The sequence below is a fragment of the Narcine bancroftii genome, chromosome 2, assembly GCF_036971445.1.
Source record: "Narcine bancroftii isolate sNarBan1 chromosome 2, sNarBan1.hap1, whole genome shotgun sequence".
Lineage (NCBI taxonomy): Eukaryota > Metazoa > Chordata > Chondrichthyes > Torpediniformes > Narcinidae > Narcine > Narcine bancroftii.
The window spans coordinates 82752176-82777788 of record NC_091470.1 but is presented as its reverse complement, the minus strand read 5'-3'; the positions used below and the strand labels follow the sequence as shown (position 1 = coordinate 82777788).

Below are 25613 nucleotides of genomic sequence, written 5' to 3'. Positions count from 1 at the left end.
GAACAAATGCTAAGGGGATGAGTATCTAAGTGGTAGGATAGGATCGAAAATTAGTCATTTTTATTTTTGCAAGTTGGAAGCAGTTAATGGTGTGATAGCTAAAATCTTTTGGCCAGGTTGTTAAAAATGTTAGAAGTTAACCTTAATCTGAGTGGTGTGTCACATTTCGAAGCTATGAAAGGTGCTGCTCCGAGAAAAGGCATGAAGGAGGCTTCATTAAGTGTTGTGATGAAATCTTGTTGTAGGAACAACTAATACAGCATTCAATTTGATAAAATGAATGCACATTATTGATACGAGTGGAATGGAGTCTGGAAATGCTTTGGGAAGAAACCATTGAAATCCAGCAGTTAATTTTAGCATATAACGTGGCACGTAAGAGTGCACTGCAAGGTCTCCGGGTGAATCATTAAACCCCTTGGAGACCCCATGGCACATTGAAGATGAAGTTGGGGGTTGTATCCAAGTTTATCCCTTAACAATTAGAGAAAGGTGGATTGTCATATTATGTGACCTTGTTGTTTGTTCATTGTGAAACATGCTGATTTTTTTTTACCTCGTGCACATTACTATATTTGGCAGGCTTTGTTTTTTAGTTGTTATGTAATCTATTTACATTATTATTGAACAAAATGTTTTAAAAGGCAGAATTTTTTTCCTCTCCAGGACGACATAAATGCAATGGAAATGGAAGAGGATAAACGAGACTTAATTTCTCGAGAAATTAGCAAATTCAGAGATACTCACAAGGTAGTGCCAAAATTTATTATATTTCCACAAATAAGAGCACAAGAACTGCGCACACACACACACCATACACCACACACACACACACACACACACACACACACACACACACACACACACACACAATTTCTTTTAGAAAGCTGATAGACCATTAAAAACTTCGCTGTTTTTAATTTTCTTTGTAAAATTGAGATAGTCAGTGATGTACCCTTTCCACAATTAATAAATGGATGAATATTACTTTGGGCCCATTTTAAGTTAGAATGCAAAGGAGGACAAAATAAATTCATCCATACTGTATATTTGCACATATAGTCTAATTTTTCTTAGGTGTGCTTAGATATGAATTGTAAGGGGATACATTTTTCATGTCTTTTATTTAGTCATTGGAATTCAGTGTACTAAAACCATTTTGAGTATCAGTTGAATAGGTGATGTTAACTTTTAATGCATTGTCAGGTTATTATTGCTTGTGCATTTAATAACCAAACTTAATACAGTAGTCCAGGAATTAAATTTAGAAATTTTAAGAATGCAAACTTGAGAAAGAATAACAAAGTTTAGAACCCTGTTCGTGAGCTGTTGACTAGAGGAGAATAAAGGGTACGATTGAATCATAGGCCTATATAGTTGAGTGTAGAAGAAGCAGCTGGGGCAGGGAAATCCAAAACATACCATATGACATGCATGGAATAATGTACATGCCCTTAAAGCTAATCTATTCATTGACCCCCACCATTATGATAGAGATCATATGGTGACTAAAGCAAGATGAACTCAGAACTTGTGAAAATGCATGGATAGGATGTAAGTATGAGCTTCAGTTTCTTTTTTATAAAATTCATGGATGCCCCCTTCGAGAAATATGCAAAGGTGCAGCTGGTCATGCTTTAAAGTCTAGTTTACTTTTGCAATCTAAGAATAATATGTTTATTTCCTGACTTGTGGTTTAATGCAATCATTCCTAATATTGGGATCTTTTAATACTTGCACAGTCAACCTTTGCATGTTTTGACTTTTTATATTGTAGTGTATTTGCTACAGTCTTTCAGACTGTTGCTGTCAAAAGTTCAGTTTAACAGGGGGTGTCCATTTAGAGCACTGATGAGTCTGAAGAATGTGAGGTAAGACCCAATAAGCTTGTCTTTTCCCTCTCCTCTTTCCTTTAATTTGCATTTGCTGTTTATATACAACTTTTAATTATTACTTTCATTCAATCTCCTTCCCTTTCAAGCCAAAGTAACTTGCTTTCAAAAACCTCCATTAGCATTTATATTTAAGTTAATGGTATTTTATTAATATTTAAAACCAAGATTGGAGTGCTAGATGCATTGAAAGCACAAGGAATTAAAATGTTAAAGGTATGGTGACATAACACTTAAACCCTTTTAATATTTCTCCCTAGTTATGTCAAGTCTGATGTAATAAAATCATTTCAGCTATAAGGGATTTCAGAGTTTTGTAAGTATGTGGAAGAGTGTGTTTACTTCTGTTTTTGCCAAGTTATTAGCTTTTAGAAGAGGTAAGTTTATGCAGGTCCTAATTTTGTTGCACCTTAACTAAATTCCTGTCCATTGAAGAAATTACCCATTCTGTAATGCTAAAGCATTTTTGTGCCTTGCATATAGGTGGGACCGTCTTAATGTATCACCATCTATAATAAAGAATAAATGGAATAGAAATTTAATGGTGTGCATATGTGCCCTGTTTTATTACATCTTTCATTTCTCAAAAAAAGTGTTATTTCTCAAGTCACTCCTGCACTTAATTCATTTGACAGTTTTTGGATATATTTTGCATCTCTTTTTACCATCATTAATGGCAGTTACATCAGTATATCCAGCAGTAGGTGGTGGTGATGTTATTTATTTTCTTATTGCCTCATGCTGATTGGATAAATTGATGTGTTGTAAAAGCTTCCTTTTCACTATTATTTGTTGATTTGAAAGTCATTGATTGCCAATCGACGACAAAGGTTTTGAGGTAAGAACCTGTGTTTACAGTTGTTTAATACTTTTGAATCGTTAAATAATTGTTTTTTTATTTACTGTGTTTAATTGTAAATTAGGGATGTATTGTATGTAAAATCTTGTATGTTATAAAAGTTGTTTTTTCTAATGTGTTGGCACCTGCTGGTGCTAATAATATGGTTATTATATTTCTTGTGAACAATTTACTTGCTCTTCCCAGACACTTAGCTTATAGGCAATGTTAATCCAGTCATGACGATCCAAGTCCTAGCAGACCACTGTAAGTCAAATCACTTCAAAGGATGGATTGTAGTCTGTTCATTTTCTAGTAGGAATTCTGGACTGTAATTTTTTTAAATTAAAATTTGAATGTTTTATTTGTACTAAATGATTACCTAAATGTCTTAAAATGAAAGAGTTGACAAATTTTGTCAACAACCTTTTTTTATGATTTAGTGATTAATACATTTTTCAGAGCATTGTTAATGATTTTAAAGATTGTCTCTAATGAGTAAGGATTTTAATTTTTAGAAACTAGAAGAAGAAAAAGGAAGAAGAGAAAAAGAAAGACAAGAAGTTGAAAAAGAAAGAAGAGATAGAGAGAAAGAACGTGAACGAGAAAGAGAAAGGCGTGAAAGAGAAAAGGAACGCGAGAAAGAAAAGGAGAGGGAACGAGAGCGAGAGCGTGAGCGAGAACGCGAACGAGAGAGGGAGAGAGATCGTGACCGTGACCGGGATCGCGACCGTGACCGTGATCGTGAGAGAACAAAGGACAAGGAAAGGGAGCGGGACCGGGACAGGGAACGAGAGCGGGATAAAGAGAGAGAAAGAAGCCGGGACCGGGAGAGAAGCAAGGATCGAAGTAGATCCAGGTGAAGAAGTCCACTACTTTAGTAAATTATGACTTAGTGTTTCTCTTGCCTGGCATATTATCTCCTTGGATTTGTTTCCATGGGCCCTGCTAATTGCATTAACTTGAAATAAGATTGTGGAAAATAGACCTCTGCCAAAGCAAATATATTGTGTTTGATCTAAAGTGTCATTGTGAAAGAAACAGCTTCACCTGAGGGGAAATGAGAGGAAAGAAAACATTTCATAACTGGCTCTTCCCTAAAGTGCCACTTCTTAATTTTGTCCTTGCTGTGCTCACACATGACATTGTGCCTCCTCTCACTTTCCCCTCTAGGTAATAAGAATATAGAGATCAATTCTCAAGTTTAAGTGGCGTTTGTAGCGGATTCTTCTTTGTTGCCCATGGTATTTAAGATTTGGTTATTTATACTAAGCTGATTATGTAATGGATCCTGTTTTCAATGGACAGGTGTACTTTAACATTATTTCTGTGTATGGATCAGATACTTAAATTTAATGGAAATTTGCAGAGAGAAAAGCCGCGAAAAGGAGAAAAAAAGAGATCGGGAAGAGGATGAGGAAGAAATGTATGAACGTCGGAAACTTGAAAGAAAACTCCGTGAAAAAGAAAATGCCTATCAAGAGGTGGGATTGAAATCAACACAAAATGGTGTAAATTTTTTTTATGGTTGGAAATGAGCTAAATGAACAGAGACAGATTTCATCTGTCCAGCTGCTTTTGATCTGAGCATTGATGATGCAACTAATGCCCCAAGTTGGAAACATGCTTTGCTCTCGGAACTAGCCACTGGCTGAGGAACTACAGGCCAGTGAGCTTGGCATCATTGGTCAGAAAATCTCTGGAGAGAATTCTGAAGGACATCATCTACTGGCATTTGGGCAGTCGGGGACTGATTCAAGGTGGTCAGGATTGCTTTGTGCATGTCAGATCATGTCTCACGAACTTGATAGATTTTTGTTTTGAAGTGACAACAAAGAAAATTGATGAGGACAGGACAGATTATGTAGATATGAACTTTAGCAAAGCCTTGGGTTCTGCATGACAGGTAGTCTGGAAGGTTAGGTCACTGGGGATTCAAAATTGGTTTGGTGGAAGGAATCACAGGGTTTGGCATTTTGCCTATTGGTTTGTGCTCTTCCCCTGCCCTTTCCTCCCTTCTTTCCCAGCCTTTTGATTCAGACCTTGAAGAAGGGTCAGGTCTTAAATGTTGGTTATATATCTTGCCTCGTATAGATGCTGTGTGACCGGCCGAGCTCCTCCAGCATTTTTGTGTTTTTGCTACAATCACAGCGTCTGCAGAATTTAGTGTTTCATCCCTCTTGTAGTGATGGAGGGATATTTTACTGATTGGATTGAATTCAAAAGTTAGGACTTAATGATTCAGATCACATGTGCAGTTCTAGTCATCCAGCTATAAGGATTAAAAAAAAATAAGAAGGGATACAGAAGTTTACCAAGACATTGCTGGGACTAGGATGGGGTTGAATTGGTAAGATGTTGAATGGGTTGGATTTTTATTCGCTGGAGCATAAGAAGTTGAGGGGGTGATCTTATAAAAGTTTATAAAATGATGAAGGGCATGGATAAAGTGAATGCTCAAAGTCCTTTCCCCTGGGTAGATGTTTCTAGAGGGCATAGATTTACTTTGAGGTAGAGATTTAAGAGTGCCCTGAGGGGCAACTTTGTCACTGAGGGTGGTCCGAGCTCTCAGAGGCAACAGTAGAAGCAGGCACGATTCTGACATTCAAAAGGCATTTGGATAGTTGTATTGGATAGGAGAAGCTGAGAAGGATACCGAGCAAATATAACGAGCTCAGAATGTCAATTTGGTCAGCCTGGACATTTTGCGCTGAAGAGCCTTTTCTGTGCTATATCACTCTATGAATCTTGATTCTAAAAGTTATCTGGATTTCAATGTAATTTTTGCAATTGAAGTTAATTTCAAGATATTAAATGCCATTTGAATACAGTTTGAATCACACCAGATACTACTGATTTGTGTCTTCATTATTGCTATTGGATTTAAAGCTGCTGTTTAATAGGAAAAATAGAATTGTTTAATTTTTGTCTTTTTTTATTTAGCGTCTTAAAAATTGGGAAATAAGGGAACGGAAGAAGGCCAGGGACTATGAAAAGGAAACTGAAAGGGAGGAAGAAAGAAGAAGAGAAATGGTAAATATAATATCTTGAATTAATGTTTGAATAACAATTTTAAATATAGAAAATGGAATTTTACATTATATTTGAGTTAAACTGGGGTCTTGCATGTAAACAAAATGGACATAGCTGGCTACAGCAGTTTGATCACAGATAACAATGGAATAATTATTCAAACAGTTGAAAGATAAATATGGTACAATATTTTCATATTATCAATTGAAAACATTTAAAAGACAAACTGAGAGCTAGTCTAAGGTTACCTGAGAGTAGTTGCTTTGAATATTTAATCACATACAATATGATAGTTAAAAAATTTTATTGCAAACATATAGTAAATTGCAAAACAAGGAAAATGATGAACTAATATATAAACACAATGTTAAGAAAAAGACTTAAATATATGGATAAAGAATGAAACATGGATGGAACTATGTGCAGGTACCATGACTAATACAATAAACACATGGTATCATATGATACAGTTGGCTCCATAGATTATATACTACACCTCAAAAGTTAAAAAAATGGAATTCAACATTATCAGACAAAAGGTTCTGTTGGTACAATGATACACGCAATCTGGACATGTAAAAAAGTGACAACCTTTTGGGAGGATTTAAACTTGATATTAAATAGAATTACAAAAAAAAAGATACCAAAAGACCCCAAAATCTTCCTGTTAAACAACATAAAAGATAGAGTTAAATCTAAAATTAGAGGTCAAAAATAATTTATTATGATCGCATTAGCAGCAGCAAAAAAAAATGCATAATGATAACTTGGAAAATGTAAATACCCTTAAAAATACAATGGTATATAGAGATGATATTTCCCCAGTAGAAACAATACACTTTATTTGAACAAATTTGGGAACCATAAAATTTATTAGAAACCACCAATTTCAGACCTCCATCTCTTGACATGACAAGTTAGAATTAAGAAAATAGTCAAGTATAATACAGGTACACAATCCTTTATCCGGAATCCATGGGGGATACTGTGTTCCGAATTTTGGATTTTACCAGATTTCGGAAAGCCCATCTGAAATGAGCTGCCGTATCAAACCCCACTCCCTTTTAGTCACCCGGCCGCCTTCCCCAACCGCCGGTCCCCTGCCCGCCTCCCCCGCCGCCAGTCCCTTGGCCACCTCCCCCCAGCCACCAGTCCCCACTTGGCGGATTTTGGATCTTTCCAGATTTTAGATGTCCAGATAAAGGACCGTGTACCTGTATATCGGATGACATTATCTTTGTTTTTCTTTCTTTTCTTATGTTCTGACTATTTTTTCTCTTGCTTTAAGTTATGGGGGTTGGGGAGGAAAAAGTTGTAAGTCACTGTACATATTAATACTGAATATTGTGGTTCACAGTGAAGTGTTAAATAAAAAAATTGTAACTAAGTAACTGACCATTAACCCTGTACTCTGCCTTCTGGGTTGTCCTTCCAAAATGCATCACTTCACACTTATCCAGATTGAACTCCATCAGCCACTTCTCTTCCCAACTCTGCAACCTGTCCATATCCTCTTGTAACCTTTGACAACCTTTAACTATATCCAAAACTCCTCCAACCTTTGTATAATCTGCAAACTTACTGACCCATCCTTCTGCCTCTTCATCCAGGTCATTTATATAAATCACAAAGAGCAAGGGTCCCAGAACAGATCCTTGCAGTATTCCACTAATCACTGACCTCAAGGCAGAATACTTTCCTTCTACCACTACTCTCCGCAAGCCAATATTTTAATCCACACAGCCAAAGTTTCATGGATTCCATGCCTTATGACTTTCTGAACAAATCTCTCATGGGGGACCTTGTCAAATGCCTTGCTAAAATCCATATAGACCAGATAAATTTCTTATCAATTTCTTTTGTTACCTCCTCAAAAAATGTAATTAGGCTTGTGAGACATGACCTTCCCTTCACAAAGTCATGTTGACTATCCTCAAGTACTTCTCCAAATCCTCATAGATATTATCCTTAAGAATTCTCTCCGATAGTTTGGATACCACTGACTAAGACTCACGGTCTATAATTCTCAGGATTCTCCCTGTTACCTTTTTTAAACAAGTGAACTACATTTGCCATTCTCCAATCCTGCGGCATCTCCACTGTGGCCAAAGAGGACTCAAATGCTCCAGCTATCTCTTCTCTCACTTCCAATGGCAATCTTGGGTATATCACATACAGTCCTGGGTACTTGATGTTTTTAAGAAGATCCAACACTTCCTTAATCTCCACATTGTCCAGCACACAGGCCTGTTCTATTCTGACCTCACCCTGACCAAAGTCTTTTTTCTCCTTGTGAATCTGAAGCGAAGTATTCATTTAGGACCTCCCCAACTTCCTCCGCCTTCAGACACTGTTGCCTTCTTTATCGTTTCAGTAGCCCCACCTTCATTCTTGTCATCCTTCTGTTCTTCACAAGCATATAGAATGCCTTGGGGTTCCCAAAGCCTTCTTGTGCCCCCTTTGAGCTCTCCTAAGTCCTTTCTTAAACTCTTTCCTGTCTACCGTATACTTCTCATGAACCCTTCCTGTTTCCTGCTTCCTATATCTAATATATGTTTCCTTCCTCTTGACTAGCTGCCTCACCTACTTTTTCAACCACAGTTCCCTTTCCCTACCATCTTTTCCCTATTTCAGTGGGACAAATCTATCCTGAACCAACACAAGTGGTCCCTAAACTTCCTCCACATTAGTTCTGTCCTTTCACCCTTGAACATCTGTTTCCAATTTACTCTTGCCTATTTCTGCCTTATCCCATTATAATTATCCCTTCTCCAATTAAACACTTTTCCATTTTGTCTGCTTTTATCCTTGACAATTGCTCTGCTAAACCTTATGGAGTTGTGGTCATTCTCACCAAATTGCTCCCCCACTGAAAGGTCTGCCACAGTACAGTATTTTTGTCCTTTAAACTTTATATTCTTAATGCAGGTGTATTAGTAAGACATTGTAAGAGGAAGTCTCAAGCAACTCTAAAACACTCATCCAGCATCTACCAATCCTCATAGGTGATGGATTCCAGTTGTTTTACTGTATCAGTAGTCACAGGGATTTGGGTGCTATTCATTAAACGTAAAGTTAACAAGCAGAGGAGTTTGAAGTAGCAGAGTAAGGAATTGCTATCTGTATTCCGGTGTGCTCCTGCCCTGTCCGAAATGGAATCCTCTTACCTCAACTCTGTTTTGTCCTCCCTGGTCCAGTTCCTCCCCACCTACATCTGCGATGCTTCACATGTCCTCCATCACTTCGGTTCCCTGAACTCGACTGCCTAATCTTCACCATGGACTATAGATTTCCACCCCCATACTGAAGGCCAAGCCAGTTGCTTGAATTCCAGAAACCAGGGATTTTACTGTATCAGAATCAGAATTTATTGTCAAACGTCACAAAATTTGTTGTTTTGTAGCAGCTTCACAGTGAAAACATTTCTGTAAATCACCTAATAAAATAAATAAAAATAGAGCAACTAAAAGGAAAAGTCAAAGCGAGGCAGTGTCTGTCATTCATTATTCATTCAAGAATCTGATGGCAGAGGGGAAGGAGCTGTCCTTCTGCTGCTGAGTGCTTGTCTTCAGGCTCCTGTACCTTTTTCTTGATGGTAGCAGAGTGAAGAGGGCATGGCCTGGGTGGTGGGGGTCCTTGAGGATAGAGGCTGCTTTCCTAAGACATCACCTTAGGAGATGCAACCAGCCAGAACGCTGGTGAGTATTATGGATGTAACGTGAAAGTGTTAGTTTTGCGTGTAAACCAGGCATTGCCAAAAGGTCGCCACATTCTGATGTCATTATGGATTTGCCAGAACTGACAGCATTTCAAGTAGCCAGTTCACCACTTAAGCCTTGGTAGCAATGCTGATGTAAAGAAAAATAAATAAATTTAAAAAGGATGGCTTTGTTTGATTTTTCTGGGTTGTGTCTCACCATATCTTCAATTGGTGTTCAATTTGTAATGCACCATTGATGTTATTATGCACTGTACATAAATGTCTATTCTCCCATTTATGGACACATAATGTGATCTCAGACCAAGGCCATGCCCTCTTCACTCTGCTACCATCGGGGGAAAGGTGCAGGAACCTAAAGACGAGCACTCAACGACACAAGGACTGTTTCTTCCCCACTGCCATCAGATTCCTCAATAATCAATGAACCAAAGAAAAGCCTTATTTTTCCTGCACTATTTTTATTTTTTATAGTAATGTTGTAAGATGGTTATAAAATGAATGTTTACACTAAGATGCTGCTGCAAAACACTAAATTTCATGACTTGTTCATGACAATAAATGCTGATTTTGGTTGAAATGGAGGTACAGGTATACCCCATTTTACGAATACTTGCTTTATGAAAATGTGCTTTTACGGAGAAACCTGTGTTCACTTTTTCAAAAGGATTTGAATGGGATTTTGCTTTTGCAAAAACAGCCTTCAATAGTCGTGAATGGGTCTTCGCTTTACACCATTTCGGCTTACGAAAGGTTTTGTAAAGCAGGAAGAATTGACTGTTAAGGACAAGTCATTCCTTGTCGGTCTTCTTGTGCCTGGGAAGTGGGTGTCAGGGATAATGTATGCTGCAGGTCATTCCACTGAACGGGTTTATTTAATGCTAAATCTTCAGCTAGAAATAATGTTACTTCAATATCTCTTTATCATACACAGACAAAAGAAGCAAAGAGACTGAAGGAGTTTCTGGAAGATTATGACGATGATCGGGATGATCCAAAATATTACAGGTGAACCTCGCCTTAAGACCTTTTGTAATGCCAGACTATATTTTGATGTCAAACTACCAGACTCACATATCTATTCATGGCCTCGTGTTCAATCCCACCAAGACCACAAAATTGATTTTCCGTCTGGGCACTTTCCAGCCAGATGGCATTAACATCAACTTTTCTGGTTTCTGCTATCCTGCTCCCCTTTCCCTCAGTTCTCTACCCCCTTTCCTCTATTCACCAAGCCATCCCTCCTTCCCTTGCTTACTACTGTGCCCTCCCCTCCTTGCTAAGCTGCTGCCTTAGCGACCAAGCCTCCCCCTTTTGGATGCCTGTTAATATTTTTCCATACCTTGAGTAAGGGCTCAAGCCCAAAATGTTGGTTATGTATTTTAACTTTGCTATATGGGCACTGTTTGACCTGCTGAGTTTCTCCAGCTTTGTGTTTTTACTTCAATCACAGTATTGGCAGACTTTGGTGTTTAACTTGTATTTTGACATCATCTGCTTGCATGTTTGAATGAAATTCCTGTCTTAATTTCAGAGGGAGTGCTTTGCAGAAACGTTTAAGAGATCGCGAAAAGGAAATGGAAGCAGATGAAAGAGATCGCAAGCGAGAGAAGGAGGAGCATGAAGAGATTCGGCAGCGTTTATTGGCAGAAGGGCATCCTGATCCTGATGCAGAGCTTCAGAGGGTAAATTATGACTGTTTGACCTGCAGTTGTTAATGAGAGTTACAAACATTGTGAACGGCCATTTCAACTATGTAAATCAATAAACTTATAATAGCATTCAAACGCATGACATTAAATCATTAAAAGAAAGGAATTTTACAGGTGACAGTATAGAGAAAGACTTATTTACTCAATGATATGAAAAAAATATTGTGCATAACTTCTAATGGGAAACATAATTATTTTACAAATGCAGCTGGTCTAAGTAATCCTTTTAACTTTACCATATGTTGATCTTTAGTTTCATTTCAAGAAATATACACCTGAATAACAGCTCCTTCACCATTTTCCCCTTGTGAATTGAATTAACTAACTGGGACAATTGTATTTGATTTGAAGTACAAATCTCCTGTTAATATATTGTCTTTTAAGTACCATATTTGACCTTTTTTCTGTGCCACCATTTTGGGCACTGAAATGCAAAGCTCTCAAACTACTCACCCAACTTCAAGAAGCCCACGGAGGTGCTTTCCAGAGCTGGTGCCACTTACTTCCCCCATGAGAAGGCGGCCCCCACCAGCAGCACAACAGTCGTGTTTGTAGTACACGTCAATGGTACAATCAATCACTTGCTTTGAGGGGGAGCGCTGAGCCTCGACGATCAGGCTCCATGCTGTGCCTTTGTTAGAGCACGCCCCCTCCCCCCCCAAGCAAATTGAATGAGGGGAGGGTGGCAGTGAGCGCTGAGGCCAGCAAGTGATCAATTGTCTGCTTCCCGCGACAGAGGGCCCTGCCCCTTTCCCTGGTGACTTGCCCCCACAGGTCCCGATGCACCTGTCAAATTGGCATTTGCACAGTGTGGGGGGGGGGGTGGGGGGAGGAAGGACCTGTTGCTCATGTGCAAGGAGGCTTCAGCATCTTGGCCATGCAAGGCTGGAGAGTTTTCATCGAAGTGTGAAGGCATTATCTACAAGGGGGCCTTGCAGGAGGAACCTGTTTGCCAACTTACTGGATACCCGTAAATACACAAAATTTTCCTAAGATACAGTATATTTATGCCATGACCATTATAACACTATCCCATGGAATGCTTTATTTGGTACTAAAGAAGAACACATTATTAAAAACATCAAGGGAATTTTTTTCCTGACATGAAAAATTTGAATGAAATTTTTTTTAAAGTGCTCATCTTATGAAAGCCTAGGACAGATATCTAGTTAAGATGTTGATGTATGAAAGCAAGTAATTTCACACGTCAGCCATCATTTCTCTATTGTTGTAGCTTCTCTGGACAGAGCATGATACTAATTGATATACTAGGCTGCTGTAGGCAAGGCTTGATTTTGCACCATTGTAGACAGGTTTGCAGAATATTGCATAGAAAGTGGATCATTGTGGCACTGTGATTATATCAGTAAGTAACAGTCATAGATGTGAAAATCCTTGGCTTCTGATGAGTTGTCTGAATTTGTTGGGGAGTAGTAAAATATTTGGAATAAAAACAATGCTGGAAATACTTTGCAGGTCAGGCATCATCTGTGGAGAAACAAATGTAACTTTTCAGGTTGGTGACCTATCATCAGAAACTTCTTCCCTTGGGCAATAGTTCCTGTTAGGTGAGGAAGTTAACGGCAGATGCTTATTGTTTTATTAACAGATGGAACAGGAGGCAGAGAGACGTCGGCAGCAGCCAATCAAGCAAGAGCCAGAATCGGAAGAGGAGGAAGAGGAGGAGGAAAAGCCAGAGAAAGAGGAACGCCGAATGGAAGAAGATGAAGAGCCTGAGCAGAAACCTTGCCTTAAACCCACCTTGCGCCCGATCAGTTCTGTCCCATCTGTTTCATCAGCAAGTGGAAATGCTACACCAAATACTCCTGCAGACGAGTCTCCGTGTGGCATTATTATTCCACATGAGAACTCTCCTGATCAACAGCAAGAGGAGCAGAGGCCTAAAATTGGGCTAAGCCTGAAACTAGGTGAGACCTTAAAGAGCTTGTATGTACCTCCTGCTGCTGTCCTGGTAATAAACAGCAGTTCTTTGGATTCAAGTACATTGCAGGCTAATAAGCCTGTAGGCTTATTAGGAGGATTTTCTGCAATACGAGTACCAGGAATCTGATCAGTTACTGGTGGAGAGCTGACACTAAAAATAGCAATCTAAAAAGCAAACAAGAGTGGGTACACTAGTAAATTAAACCATTTGTTGGTGAGCTGATATTCAGGGTGAAGAAGTGTCCTGCATTGTTTTTATCTTTATTAAACACTAAATCTGCCCTACGGGAAAAATGTTCGGTTTTTCACCATGATTCTCAATTTTGAAGTGAAAATTAAATTATCCTTGCGTTATAGAGCACGGAACTAGGCCCATTCAACCAATTCTTCCGTGTTGACCAAGTTGTTTACCCAAGCTCATCCTGCACTTGGCCCATATTGTGGTAATGCTTTTTTCTCCATGTACCTATCCAACATAGTTGTACCCATTTCCTCTGCTGCTTCCTCTGGTTCCTCTTGGGGGGGGGAGGTATTTTCTAATTGGGGAGAGAATTCGGAGAGCGGAGATCCAAAGTGACTTGGAAGTACTAGTGTAGGGTTCACTACAAGTAAACTTCAGGTTGAGTTGGTAATAAGAAAGGCAAATGCAACAATTTGAGAGGACTAGAATACAAAGGTGAAAATGGCGTTGGTTGAGAAAATGTTCATGATGAATATTTGATGGCCCTGGGCCTGTACCTGCTGGAGTTTAGAAGGACATGGAGGGAATCTTGTTGAAATGTATCAGATGTTGAAGGTGCTGGATAGAATGGACATGGTGATGTTTCTAGTGGTGGGAAATTTAAGGACTTTCGGGCATAGCCTCAGAGTAAAAGGACTTCTCATTAGAAAAGGGGTGAGAAGTTTCTTCATCCAGAGGGTGGTGAATCTGGAATTCATTGCCTCAGACTGCTGTGGAGGCCAAGCCATTGGGTATATTTAAAGCAGAGGTTGATAAGTTCTTGATTAGTTAAGGGTTCTGAGAAGCAGGCAGGAGAATGGAGTTGAAAGGAGAATACATCATTCATGATTTGCATGGCAGAACAGAATCAATGGGTTGAATGGTCTAATTCTACTCTTGTCCATGGTCTAAATTGAACCTCCAGACCCATTTAAATAATCTCTCTTGCCTTAAATCTATGCCTTCTGGTTTTAGATTTCTTTAACCTGGCAAGAAGACTAACTATTCACCTAATCCATGCCCCTCTTCAAGGTCATCCTCGGCCTACATTCCAAAGAACAAAAAGCTCCAGCTGAGCCAGCCTCTTTAAAACTCCAGTCTAGGTAACATCCTGGTGAATTTTTGTTTGCACCCTTTTCAGCTTAGCACAGCCAAATTCGTACAGTTTTGAACACAATATTTACATGCTGTCTAAACTTCATGAAAACTTGAGTGCCTCTATCATGACTCCAACTATCACTGGACCTGATTTATCTTTTCTCTGTTCAGGCGGTTCCAATAGCCCAAGTCAGCCAATTTCAGTCAAAAGGAAGAAACTTCCTGTCGATAGTGTTTTCAATAAGTTTGAAGATGAAGATAGTGATGAAGTTCCTCGGAAGCGGAAGCTTGTCCCGTTGGATTATTCAGAAGATGAGAAGAGTGCGTCCAAGGGAAATGTAAATACAGAAGAAAAACGAAAACACATAAAAAATCTGATTGAGAAAATCCCTACAGCTAAACCAGAACTTTTTGCCTATCCTCTTGATTGGTCTATTGTGGATGCGGTATGTGTCTCTATTGTGAGGGTTTCTAACCAGTAAGAATAAGTAACACATCTGTATTCCCAACCTCTGGTCATTGTCACAGTAATGAAGGCTATATGGCTTTGCTTTTGTTACTTTATTATTAGTGCCAGTATACATTTAATAATTTAATCTGTTTCTAATGGAAGAGGGTTCTACATTTTAACAAGTGTTCACCAATACATTGTGCTACAAAGATCTTGATTAAGAACAATCTAGTTGTGATCTCCTAGTCTGCCAGGAGTCGTGCATCTTTTGAGAAGAACCTATCATCCTGAGTTAACCTATGATCCCCAAAAAAATCACTTTAATCCAGTCTGGGCACTTGCCCCTCTAATTGACTTGAACTTGGTTTTCCAAGTTCTTGGAGGGATCACCAGAATTATCCAACTGTTCAGTGGATACAGGTTGTTTGGGGAGATGAACAAGGAGCACTCTGGTCATTGTAGCTGCCAGTGGGACCAGATGTCCATGTTCTGATCTCACCCCACATTCTTCCAAGTTTCCTGGGAATTACTGGGACCATGGGAAACCACTCTGTATCAGGGCCAAGATTTATGTGGCCTAGTCCCCCCAGTGGAGCTCACCAGAGGCTCCACACCACTTCAGACCTTCAATTTTTGTAGTGTATCCTATACCAGACCCAGGATTCTCAGGATACATTCCAACATATGTTAGATCCTAGGCCAAGTCTGTTGCTGTGTAACACTGGGGCGCAGGAGAGTCATTAACTGGGTGCACTTTCTAACAGGTTTGGTACTGGTGGGGGGGAATTTATTGTGTTACATGGGCACAGAATGGTTGACAAGGTCCTTCCTTCATTGTAACACAAGAAATGAGCTGAACATATTTCTGTTTGGGACATGAGATGCTGCAAGTTTTGGAATCTGGAGCAAAAACAGTCTGCTGGAAGAACTCAGAAGGTCGACTGGTATCAATGAGAGAAAAAGAATGGTCATTGTTTCGGGTTCCAGGATTATTGATTTCCAGTGGGACAGGATTGTGTGTTTACACTGTTGTGTAAAATGGGTGCAGTATTGGTGGTCTGGGTCTCTTATGACAGTGATTTCACAGAACTCATAAGAGCTGTCATGGGCATAGAGAACTGTCAAACTCATTGCATTATTGCAGTCATGATTTTCTCTCATATTTCACTCTGAGATGAACAAGAGCACAGGTTTTTTTTAACCTCATTTTTAAGGGATGTGAGCTTCGCAACAATCCATAATTGCCCCTTTAGAAGGTGGTGGGGAGCTTCTGCAATTGTTGAGGTGTGGATATACCCACAATGCTTTTAGGAATGGAGTTCCAGGAATTTGACCAAGCCCCTGTCCCATCAGCCACTTTCTGTCTGTATGAAATCAAGCACCACCAGATTAAAGGACTATTTCCTTTTCCACCATTAACATTCCCGAATAAACATCTCCTAAATAAAATCATGATGCTGTTACTCCTTTCCAACTGATGTCCTGACAGTCTTCAAACGACATCAGTTTCCATCTCATGAACCACCCTCGTGACTGCACGGATAATTGAAAGGATATCCTTAAGAGGGGGGGGACCCAGACATGTATGTAACATTCCAAAAGGAATCCTAGTGGAATTCAATATAATTAGAACAAGTTATTTTTGTGCTTCTACTCATTTAGTAGAAGAAAATGTATGGTTCCAATGAATTTCACTTTGATATGAAGTGATGGGTGGAAAACATACCACTTGGAAATTTGAACCTTGGTTCTGGCTTTAAAATACTCCTGCAAGAAATAATTAATCATAACTTTGTAAACACAAAGTTTCATTTTAATTTTGAAGTCGATTTATTTGACTAGGAAATGGATTAGTGCAATTGTTATGGTGCATCTGTTCTTTGCAAAAGTGCTTTCACTTAATCCAAAATATTGACCTTTCTTTAACCTTTTTATTGCTCAGAGCTCTGTCACAATTTAGAACATGATTCATGGCCACAAAGCCCATTTTCTACTGTACATAAAACTATTTTATTGATGATGTTGAAATGTAATTAGCACATTTCAGAACTAAAATTGAGGTTTTTTTTGCATGTTCTGAATGATAATAGAACTTGATGGACCGGCGCATTCGACCATGGATCAATAAGAAAATAATAGAATATATTGGTGAAGAAGAAGCAACACTTGTGGATTTTGTTTGTTCCAAGGTAAATGTTCTTTTGGAAAAGAGTGCATGCAATTTGTACAAATCTTAACAATAAGATTGAAAGAGTGCAGAGAAGATTTACAAACCTGTTTCTGGTCTTGAGGACCTAAGTTACAGGGAAAGATTAAATAGGTTTTGACATTATTCCCTGGAGCGTTGGCGAATGAGGGGAGATTTGATACGAGTTATATAAAATTATGAGGGATCTTGATAGAGTAAATGCAAATTAGCTTTTTTCCCAAAGTTTAGGTGAGACGAGAACTAGAGAAAGTGGGTTAAAGATCAAAGGTGAAATGGTTAAAAGGGAACATTGGGGGAGCTTCACGCAGAGAACAGTGAGGGTGTGGAAAGAAGTGCAAGCTGAAGTGCTGAATGCGGCTCGATTTTGATATTTTAAGAAAAATTTAGAAAGGTATGTGGATGGTTATGGTCTGAGGCAGAATAATAGTTTGGCGCAGACTAGATGGGCTGAAGATCCTGTTTCTATACTGTAGTATTATATGGTTCTAAACCCTACTGCTAAATACATTATTTTTTTCCACAATTAAGGATATGTGTAGGTACTGATCCTTTCAAGATTGATGGGTGGAATCTGACTCAGATTTTAGTCTATATGAAACATACTGTCCTGTTTAACGTACAGCTTAGGAGAAGCTGTGAGTTTGAGCGCTGTGGAGATGATTTGTAATCTGAACCTGTTCATTTACTGATGGGATATTATAAATCCACAGCTTTCATATTTGGAAGGAATTATTAAAATGCCTCTAATTATTCATTTGAATAATTTTAAAATATTTTAAAGTATTTTAAAATATCTGTAAAATTGCAAGTTAGCAGTACTGTATGACAAGCTTGAGTTTATTTCAATTGGCGTTAATATTCTAAATTTAATGAGGTGAGAATCGTACCTAAATCTCCCTGCTCCATTCCTTCAATACTTGTTGCAGGGAATTTTATCATAAACCGTAGCAATAAGATTTAGAGCATCAGCATAACTGAATGTCAAATCTAATATTGATAACATTTGACAGAAGTTGCAAAATGTGTAATTGAACTGGCTCTCTTCCACAGGTAATGGCACACAGTTCACCACAGAGCATTTTAGATGATGTAGCCATGGTAAGTTGCTATTTTCCGGAGTCTTGATTCTTAGTGATACTGTTCTCAGATCATCTTATTTGAGCCCTTGATGGCTGTTAGTTAAAATCCACTGTGACCTGGAGACAAACAATGTTGCTTTTAGTCTGAAGCCACTTGTCCTTGTTGGAGTGAATATGGATTTTGAGAGTCTATCTCCCAAATGCATGCCTACATATCCATTTGATTGTCTTAAATAAGGCGTCCTCATAATCAAAATCACAGGAAAAAGACAGCATAGGTTGTGATTTCACACTGAACCAACCTCTCCCCCTCAACATCTCTCACCTTAAACACCTCATCCTACATCCCTGTGCTGGTATATGGCCCTTCTTTAAGTGCACATCCAAGTTCAGTCTAAATGTGGTGAGGGTTTCTGCCTCTTCCACCTGTCAGCAGTAAGTTCTGGGCTCCTACTACACTTGGATTGGAAAAAAAGGTCCTTGATCTTCTAATTCTGTTACCCATTATTTCTAATTTTTTTCCACCTGGTTTTTGACTGCTGCAAGAAATTGTTTTTTTTTTAAACTCTATCTGAGCCCACCATCTTTATATACCTCAATTAACTCTCTCCCTACTGTATTCAAAAGAGGAAAGCCCCAATTTATTATTTCATTTTAAAAACAATTATGACATTTGGCAGTATTCTCATAGTAGTTCTCTTTATTGCCATCGTGTTTCTCCCGTAATGTGATGAGTAGAAGCGTGCATCATTCTCAACCTCTCTGCTTGTGTCATGGTTAATAAAGAAAATTATCCCACATGCCTTTCTGATTACCTTTCTCCTGTAGTTTTTGGGGGGAGTGAGTAAGATACATGATCCTTTATCCGGACATCTAAAATCCAGAAAGCTCCAAAATCAGGCAAGTGGGGACTGGTGTCCGAGGGACCAGCGGCCGGGGGAGGCGGCCGAGGGACGGCGGCCAGGTGACTGGAAGGGGATGGGGGTGGATACGACAGCACAATTCGGGTGGGCTTTCCGAAATCCGGAAAAATCCGAAATTCAGAACACACTGTCCCCCAAAGGTTCCGGATAAAGGATCGTGTACCTATACTAAAACTCACTACTTTAGATGCTACACCCCTTTTTGTCGCATGTTTACCCATCCACTACTTTGCATGTCCTCAACAAATGCATTGGCACTGTGGAATGTTGAATGTCTGGCAAGAGCAGAAAAGCATCAGGACAGTGTAGAGGATTTTGGTTACTAAAACATTAACCTTGATTTTGGGTTGGTGTGAAATGTAGAGGCAGAATTTCCTAAACAGTGCTCCATTTTATAGCTAGTAGGAAAGAGAGCAATCAGAAGACTGGGTCAATCTTAGATTTAGTTTTGGGAGGTGAAGTTGGTAAATAAATTGTCAGCTGGAGTGCATTTTTTCTGGTTGCGATCATATTTAAAATTATTCAGCATCTAAAAAAATGAAAAATAATATGAATAAAAATACCAAATTGGAATAAGGCCAGTGTTAAGGTGATTGATTTATGGAGTTTAGAAGGAGATTGAGGGAGTCAAAGTGAATGCTTCATTAAAGAGAAAAGGACAGGTTTGTTAAATGCAGAGGCCTCTGGATGACAAGGTCCATAAAGGACACCTAATCTTAGAGTGGAAATTGTAGGAATGTAATTAGGAAAACAAAGAAAAGTGGCAAAGAAAATCAGAAATGTTTCAAGTTCTAGCATGTGAGAGGATGCCCATTTGAGGCCCAGTAAAGTTGGAGTGGGGGTGTATCTATGTGTGTGTGCGTGAGATAGAACAGCTTTATATTTTGTGACAGTCTTTATGATAAAGGGTATGATCAGTTTAGATAAAATATTGGATGGGATGGGATAAATCTAATAAAATAGATTCTTAGAAATTTTACATAGTTGATTGGGGTTCGGAGTTGATAATACAACTTGAATCAGAATGTTTCCCTTTGTGGATGCTACCTGACCTGTTGTTTTTTTTTTAACATTCTTTAATTTCAGATTTCCAGCAAAGCTGTGCTCGGTGTCAGTTGGTGTTATATCTTTTCCCCTCATTCATCATGTTCAACCTCCACCCACGATTTACAAGCCATACTCTTTCTCCAGCACGTCGCAAGGATTCCCCATGACCTTTCCACCCCTCTCCCTTGCCAACTTGAAATATTTTCCTAACTTCTCCTGTTCTAATAAAAGATCAACTCAACACTTGGCTTTCTCTCTCCTGATATGCCTGACCTGCTGAATGTTTCTGGCGTTTTCTGTTTTATCAGGTTATATCAGCTAAGTTGTTTGCATTGGAACAGAGAAGCAGAGAAAGGGCTTAATTGAGGTGCATAAAAATTAAGATAGGGGTAGGTAGAAAGGAAAACAAGACAGGTTTGCCTTGGCAAAGGGATCAAAATCCAGATGGTGTTAAAGGGATGAGAAAATTAATATTTTTCTAGAATGTTTGAAAGGGTGGTTGGTTGTGGTATCAAACAGTACTTGAAGAGCAGTTACCTGCAGGGGTACAGATCTCGGTGCTGATAGGCAGGATGTTGTGTCTAGATTTTTGTATTAGTGCATACACTGGGCTGAATGGCCTTGTATGAATGTTTTACAGCATATATCCCTCTAATGTTTCATGCTTGTCCTCTGTAGTCACCATTTTCCCCTCTTGTACAAATGTTCATTATGAACCTCACCCATACATTCTCCACCTTATATAATAAGTAACATTAGTTTTTAATCTCACTCCTACACTTGCCTCTCCTGGGCTGTCTGCTGTATTAACAACTTGGTGTCTCCTTGATTTTGTCCTGTGCTCTATGCTCTTGGATTTGGCAGTCCCATTCATTTGTGAGAGCAAATTTGGGTTGAAACCATTGAATCTTTTTTGAATTTAATTTAGAGATTCCAGCCCATAGAAAACCCACACAGATGGGGAGAATATACAAATTCCCACTCATACACATGCAATTCTAGGTCATAAAAGCAAGGTTGACATGGATAGCCCAATGCTATTACAGCACCAGTGTCCCAGTTTAAATCCATCACTCTCTGTAATGATTTTACTATTTCTCTGTGTAGAGTTCCTCTGGGTGCTCCGGTTTCATCCCATGTTCCCAAGATGTATGGGGTCAGTTGGTCACATGGGTGTATTTGGCAGCTGTGGGACAGAAGGCCATGCAATTGAGCTTGAACCTCTGACCAAATTTCTGCATCACCAAATATCATGTCCCTTGGCTTGGATTTTCTTTCATTTTTGCTGCTTGCTATACCATTTGCATGTTGGAGCTATTTATGTAGAATTAAAAATATTCTTCCAAAGTGATATGATGTATTGTAAAATCCAGGAATTCTGACAAATGCATGTCTATAAATCATATGAAATCCACGTAAAACATGTTGCAACTATATAGAGTTGATGCAAATAAATGTTGTCTCCTTTCCTATCTTTAAAGTATTGCCATCTTCAGAATGTATTGGTTAGGATAGTTAAGGTAGGATATTACTGCTGCAGTTGGCACTGTTGATCCAATGTTTACCCTCACACTGCTGAGAAAGAGTTTGCTTAGTGCTGTTAATTGTATGTTATTTGCCCTCTTTTTAACTATAGACTGGCTTCTACTGATGTGATGGATGACTTGACTGGGAAGGTGCAACTCTGGCAAAGGCAGTGCTTTTGTCACCCTTACACTAGATTGCACTCCACATAACTGCATCCTGTCACCCTGTGGGTTTGCTTGAGCCCAATGCTCTGCATGGGAGCTTGCACTCTCCAAGATTGAGAGCCTCATATACATTTAGGACCAGAGGCCATAAATGGTGTCTGTAAATGTTAGTCGCAATGGAGCACAAGGTTGAATAGTGGATATGCGCTTTTGGGAAGGCAAGGTAATGGCATGAGTGAGAAACAAATGCAGGGTGGGCAGAGATTCATAGTACATTGATAGCACCGGAGAGTATTTGGACTGCTTCTCTACAATAAAATGATCAAAGTATTGTGTGCAGCAAGGTAGGGAAAAGTCCATGGAGAACTGTGCCTCAGGCATTGTTTGATAGTTGGATTCATCAAATTACATGCCACCTGAATCTTGGTTTTAAAAAAAACTTAATTTGAGGACCAACATCGACAACAAACCATTCAAAATGTGTTTTAATGGATTGTAGTTCATGTTCATAGTATTTGCAGCATATGTGAATTTTTTTATCATAATTTCCTCAAGCTTTACAGAGTTGGTTATTAGTACAAACACGTCATTTAAAAAGGATTGTTACTCATCTTTTCGGTTTGATAATAGAGCAGCATGAGCAGGGGCACTGAATTAATAATCTTTATTAAAGACTAATGATAATGTGCATCAGGACTATCTAACAAGGAAAGGTGGGAGATTTTTATTTATTTTGAAAACCTGCTTGGGCATTGCTGGCTGCAAATAATTATTACATTGTAAAGGGATGATACTGTTGGATGTTTACTGCAAAAATGTGCTTACAACGAAGTGGGCAGGTACTGGCTTGCACCCAATGTTGCAGGGAAATGCTGCCGGGGTATTGGTCCAGACTGCACCAACAGTTGTTGCCACACCTTGAAACTACCCATGTCACTCTGGAGATTCCAGAGACATTTATCTGCATGTTTATTCTAAGCCTCCTCTTCAAGAACTATACTAACAAATATTACGCTGTCTCGTTAAACCAAAACTCACTAGGAACAAATTTATCAGTTATTCATAGACATCATTATGAATGGTCATGTGGGAGATATGAAATTCACTGTTTTTGTTAGTGCTGCTCCCTCAGCCCCAGGAATCCAAGTGTGATCTGTAGCCCAGGTGCTCTTTTTGCACCTTTTTCTCCATTGATCTTCCTTGGGTGCCCCTGTTTTCTCCTCTTCCCATTGATGTGCTGATAGGTAAATTGTCCCCTGCAATTTGTCACCCGTGTCAATCGTAGCAGGGGGTCAAAGGGTAGTTGATGGGTGTGCGAGAGAGAATAAATTGTAAAGTTACAGAAGATAATGAGGGTTCTGGACAGGTGGGATTCCTCAGGAAGCTGAAAGGCCTCATCATGATGCAATGTTGTTAAATGTTTTAAAAAGTCATCCATATTCACTGAATGTTCTTTATGCCAAGTCTCATGCATGATGAGAGGTCACTAGGGAGAGGACAATTGGTGCTCCTATGCCTAGATTTGAGAGGAAGCTGAAAAACTAGTGAGAACAGCTGTCAAAAACCTTGATTTTATTAAACAAAATGTTATTTGTCTCTCCAGGTACTGGATGAAGAAGCAGAAGTCTTCATAGTGAAGATGTGGAGGTTATTAATTTATGAAACAGAAGCTAAAAAGATAGGACTTGTTAAATAGATTGTCATATCCATAGGAATTGTCTTTTGGAATCTTTTCCGTTCTTCAAAACTGTAACTTTCATCTGTCCTCAGAGGCACTTATGAAGTTTGTATTTTTTATTGTAGAGATAATGTGAAGTCCATTTTTCTTCTCTCCTTCACCCCATCATTTGGTTTGCTATGTCCTTAAAGATGTACAGTTAATAGAAATTTGCCTACATCTGTTCATTTTACCAACTGTGATAAATGACTGGGTTATTTTTTATAAATTGAACTCTGCTGTGTATTTTCATTATCAACACACTGACTTCTGTTCATAGCCTCAGCGTTGCATTTATGGAGGGCTATGCTGTATCCATGCAAGATATTTGTACTTCATGTCCAGGTTTTCCCTGTGATTTGGAGGAGCAGGTTTAGATCTAAGATGTTTATACATTTATTGTTTTGGAATGAGTAATTTTGAGAAGAAAACTTTGAAAGATGCAGAGTTGTTTTCTTGTCAACATTATGAAAATATTTTAAATGTTGCATTTAAAATGTTTGCATTTCCAGCAGGTGACAGTATAGGGCTTAAATGTTTATGAAATAAATAAATAAAGTTTGAGAGTGTCTTAGTTGACTTTTTAAAAAAAAAAAATCTGTATCCCTATTAGTTGCCAACATAGGTTTAATTTAATGTTTTAAAATCAAACCCTGTAATTTTACATCAATTTTTTTATATAGTCAAAATTATTTTTTTGATGCAGGTTCAACAAACAAGCTACTGTCAGGTATTGCAAGTGCAAAGGAGCAAGCTATTGTTTTTTTGTCAGTCTCATACAATTTCATTGGGGTGAAGTTTTAATAAAATACAATGAGTTTTGTCAAGGGTGTATGTAACGTGTTTTAAACTGTTATGGAGGCTTGATGGTTAGCTTGGAAATGGAATATGTTTTCCCATTAAAAGAAATGTTATTCCCTTGGGTAGTTCTGATCTTGGTTCACTGTATACGGAGAAACTTAAATCTGGAAAAAAGTATCGAAAATTGTCTAAAATATTCGTGGCAACCTGTGTGGAAAGTCTGAGACTAGACCCAGAGTTTACTTGATACTGAACCAGAACTTATTATTTAATCCTTTACACATCGTAAACCATTTGGTTTCACTTCAGACTTTTTAAAAAAAAAACTACTTCAAGCTCCATACTTGCATGTCATAGTTAGATGTAAAGATCAATTTTGATTGCTAGAATTTAAAACAATTATTTGCATACATGGATGATTGCTAACATTTTCTACAAAGAAAATTGTTTTTAATTTTACACTAATGCCAAATGAGTATTACAAGAATTAAAACTGTAAATATTGTATAAAATACATTTCACTTCTCAAATAAATCTGTTTCCATTTTTCCTATGGGCCATTACTTGGGAGATTTTGGGTTGGGTGAAGGGTTAGGTTCAACCAGGATAACTTTAATTTTTCAAACTTGTGTCTGGAGTTTTGGCTGCCTCCTTTTTCCAGCAATGCATCTGATAAGTCAACTAATAAACTTGATTTTAATGTTGGTGAGTGTCTCAGTAATGGGAATGCAGTACAACTTCGATTATCCAAAAATTGGATTATCCAAAATCCTGTTATCCAAATTTTTTGTACCTGGAATGATATCTATTCAGCTCTGAAAATGTTTTTGGATATTTGAAGATTTCAGAAAAATCAGAACTCTTCATTTTTCTAAAAAATTTTGAAGCCGAAATGATGTAATTTTGCCTCCAAAAACTTTGGGATAAATGAGGATGTCTGAAACGCTCAGAAATTCTCCGGTTATCCGAAAAATTTTCAGAGCTGAACTGGCATCACAGGTTGAAAGAATTTTGGAAAAACCTCTGAGTAGAATTTCAAGTTTTTTGTGTTGGATTTATCCTATTTTGTTCAGGTTGGGGTTTTTTTGGTGAGAATTAAACATTATTTGATGCTTAAAAAGCCTTCCCTTGTTGTTTGTTGTTTAAATATTGTTACAAGTGATTTGTTGCTGCTACTGGGCTGTACCATTTCGGATAATCGGAATTATACTGTGCTATTAAACATCAAGGGTAGTTTAAA

At 38.5% G+C, this 25613-nt stretch overlaps 1 protein-coding gene across 14 annotated transcripts in view; it reads left to right on the top strand.

Annotated features, from left to right (window-relative positions):
• rbm25b (RNA binding motif protein 25b) overlaps window positions 1-25613 on the top strand; it is a 100691-nt gene extending 75078 nt beyond the window's left edge. For 12 of the 14 annotated variants that reach the window (XM_069917273.1, XM_069917280.1, XM_069917271.1 and 9 more), the window contains 11 exons: window positions 667-750; window positions 3249-3589; window positions 4073-4214; window positions 5674-5763; window positions 10416-10489; window positions 11016-11166; window positions 12803-13121; window positions 14627-14901; window positions 16997-17095; window positions 18166-18213; window positions 23459-25613. In XM_069917273.1, coding sequence (XP_069773374.1) covers window positions 667-750; window positions 3249-3589; window positions 4073-4214; window positions 5674-5763; window positions 10416-10489; window positions 11016-11166; window positions 12803-13121; window positions 14627-14901; window positions 16997-17095; window positions 18166-18213; window positions 23459-23551 — 1716 coding nt within the window. In that variant the 3' untranslated portion in view covers window positions 23552-25613. The remainder of the gene's footprint in view (window positions 1-666; window positions 751-3248; window positions 3590-4072; window positions 4215-5673; window positions 5764-10415; window positions 10490-11015; window positions 11167-12802; window positions 13122-14626; window positions 14902-16996; window positions 17096-18165; window positions 18214-23458) is intronic. The other 2 variants (XM_069917270.1, XM_069917272.1) reach the window with 1 other exon arrangement.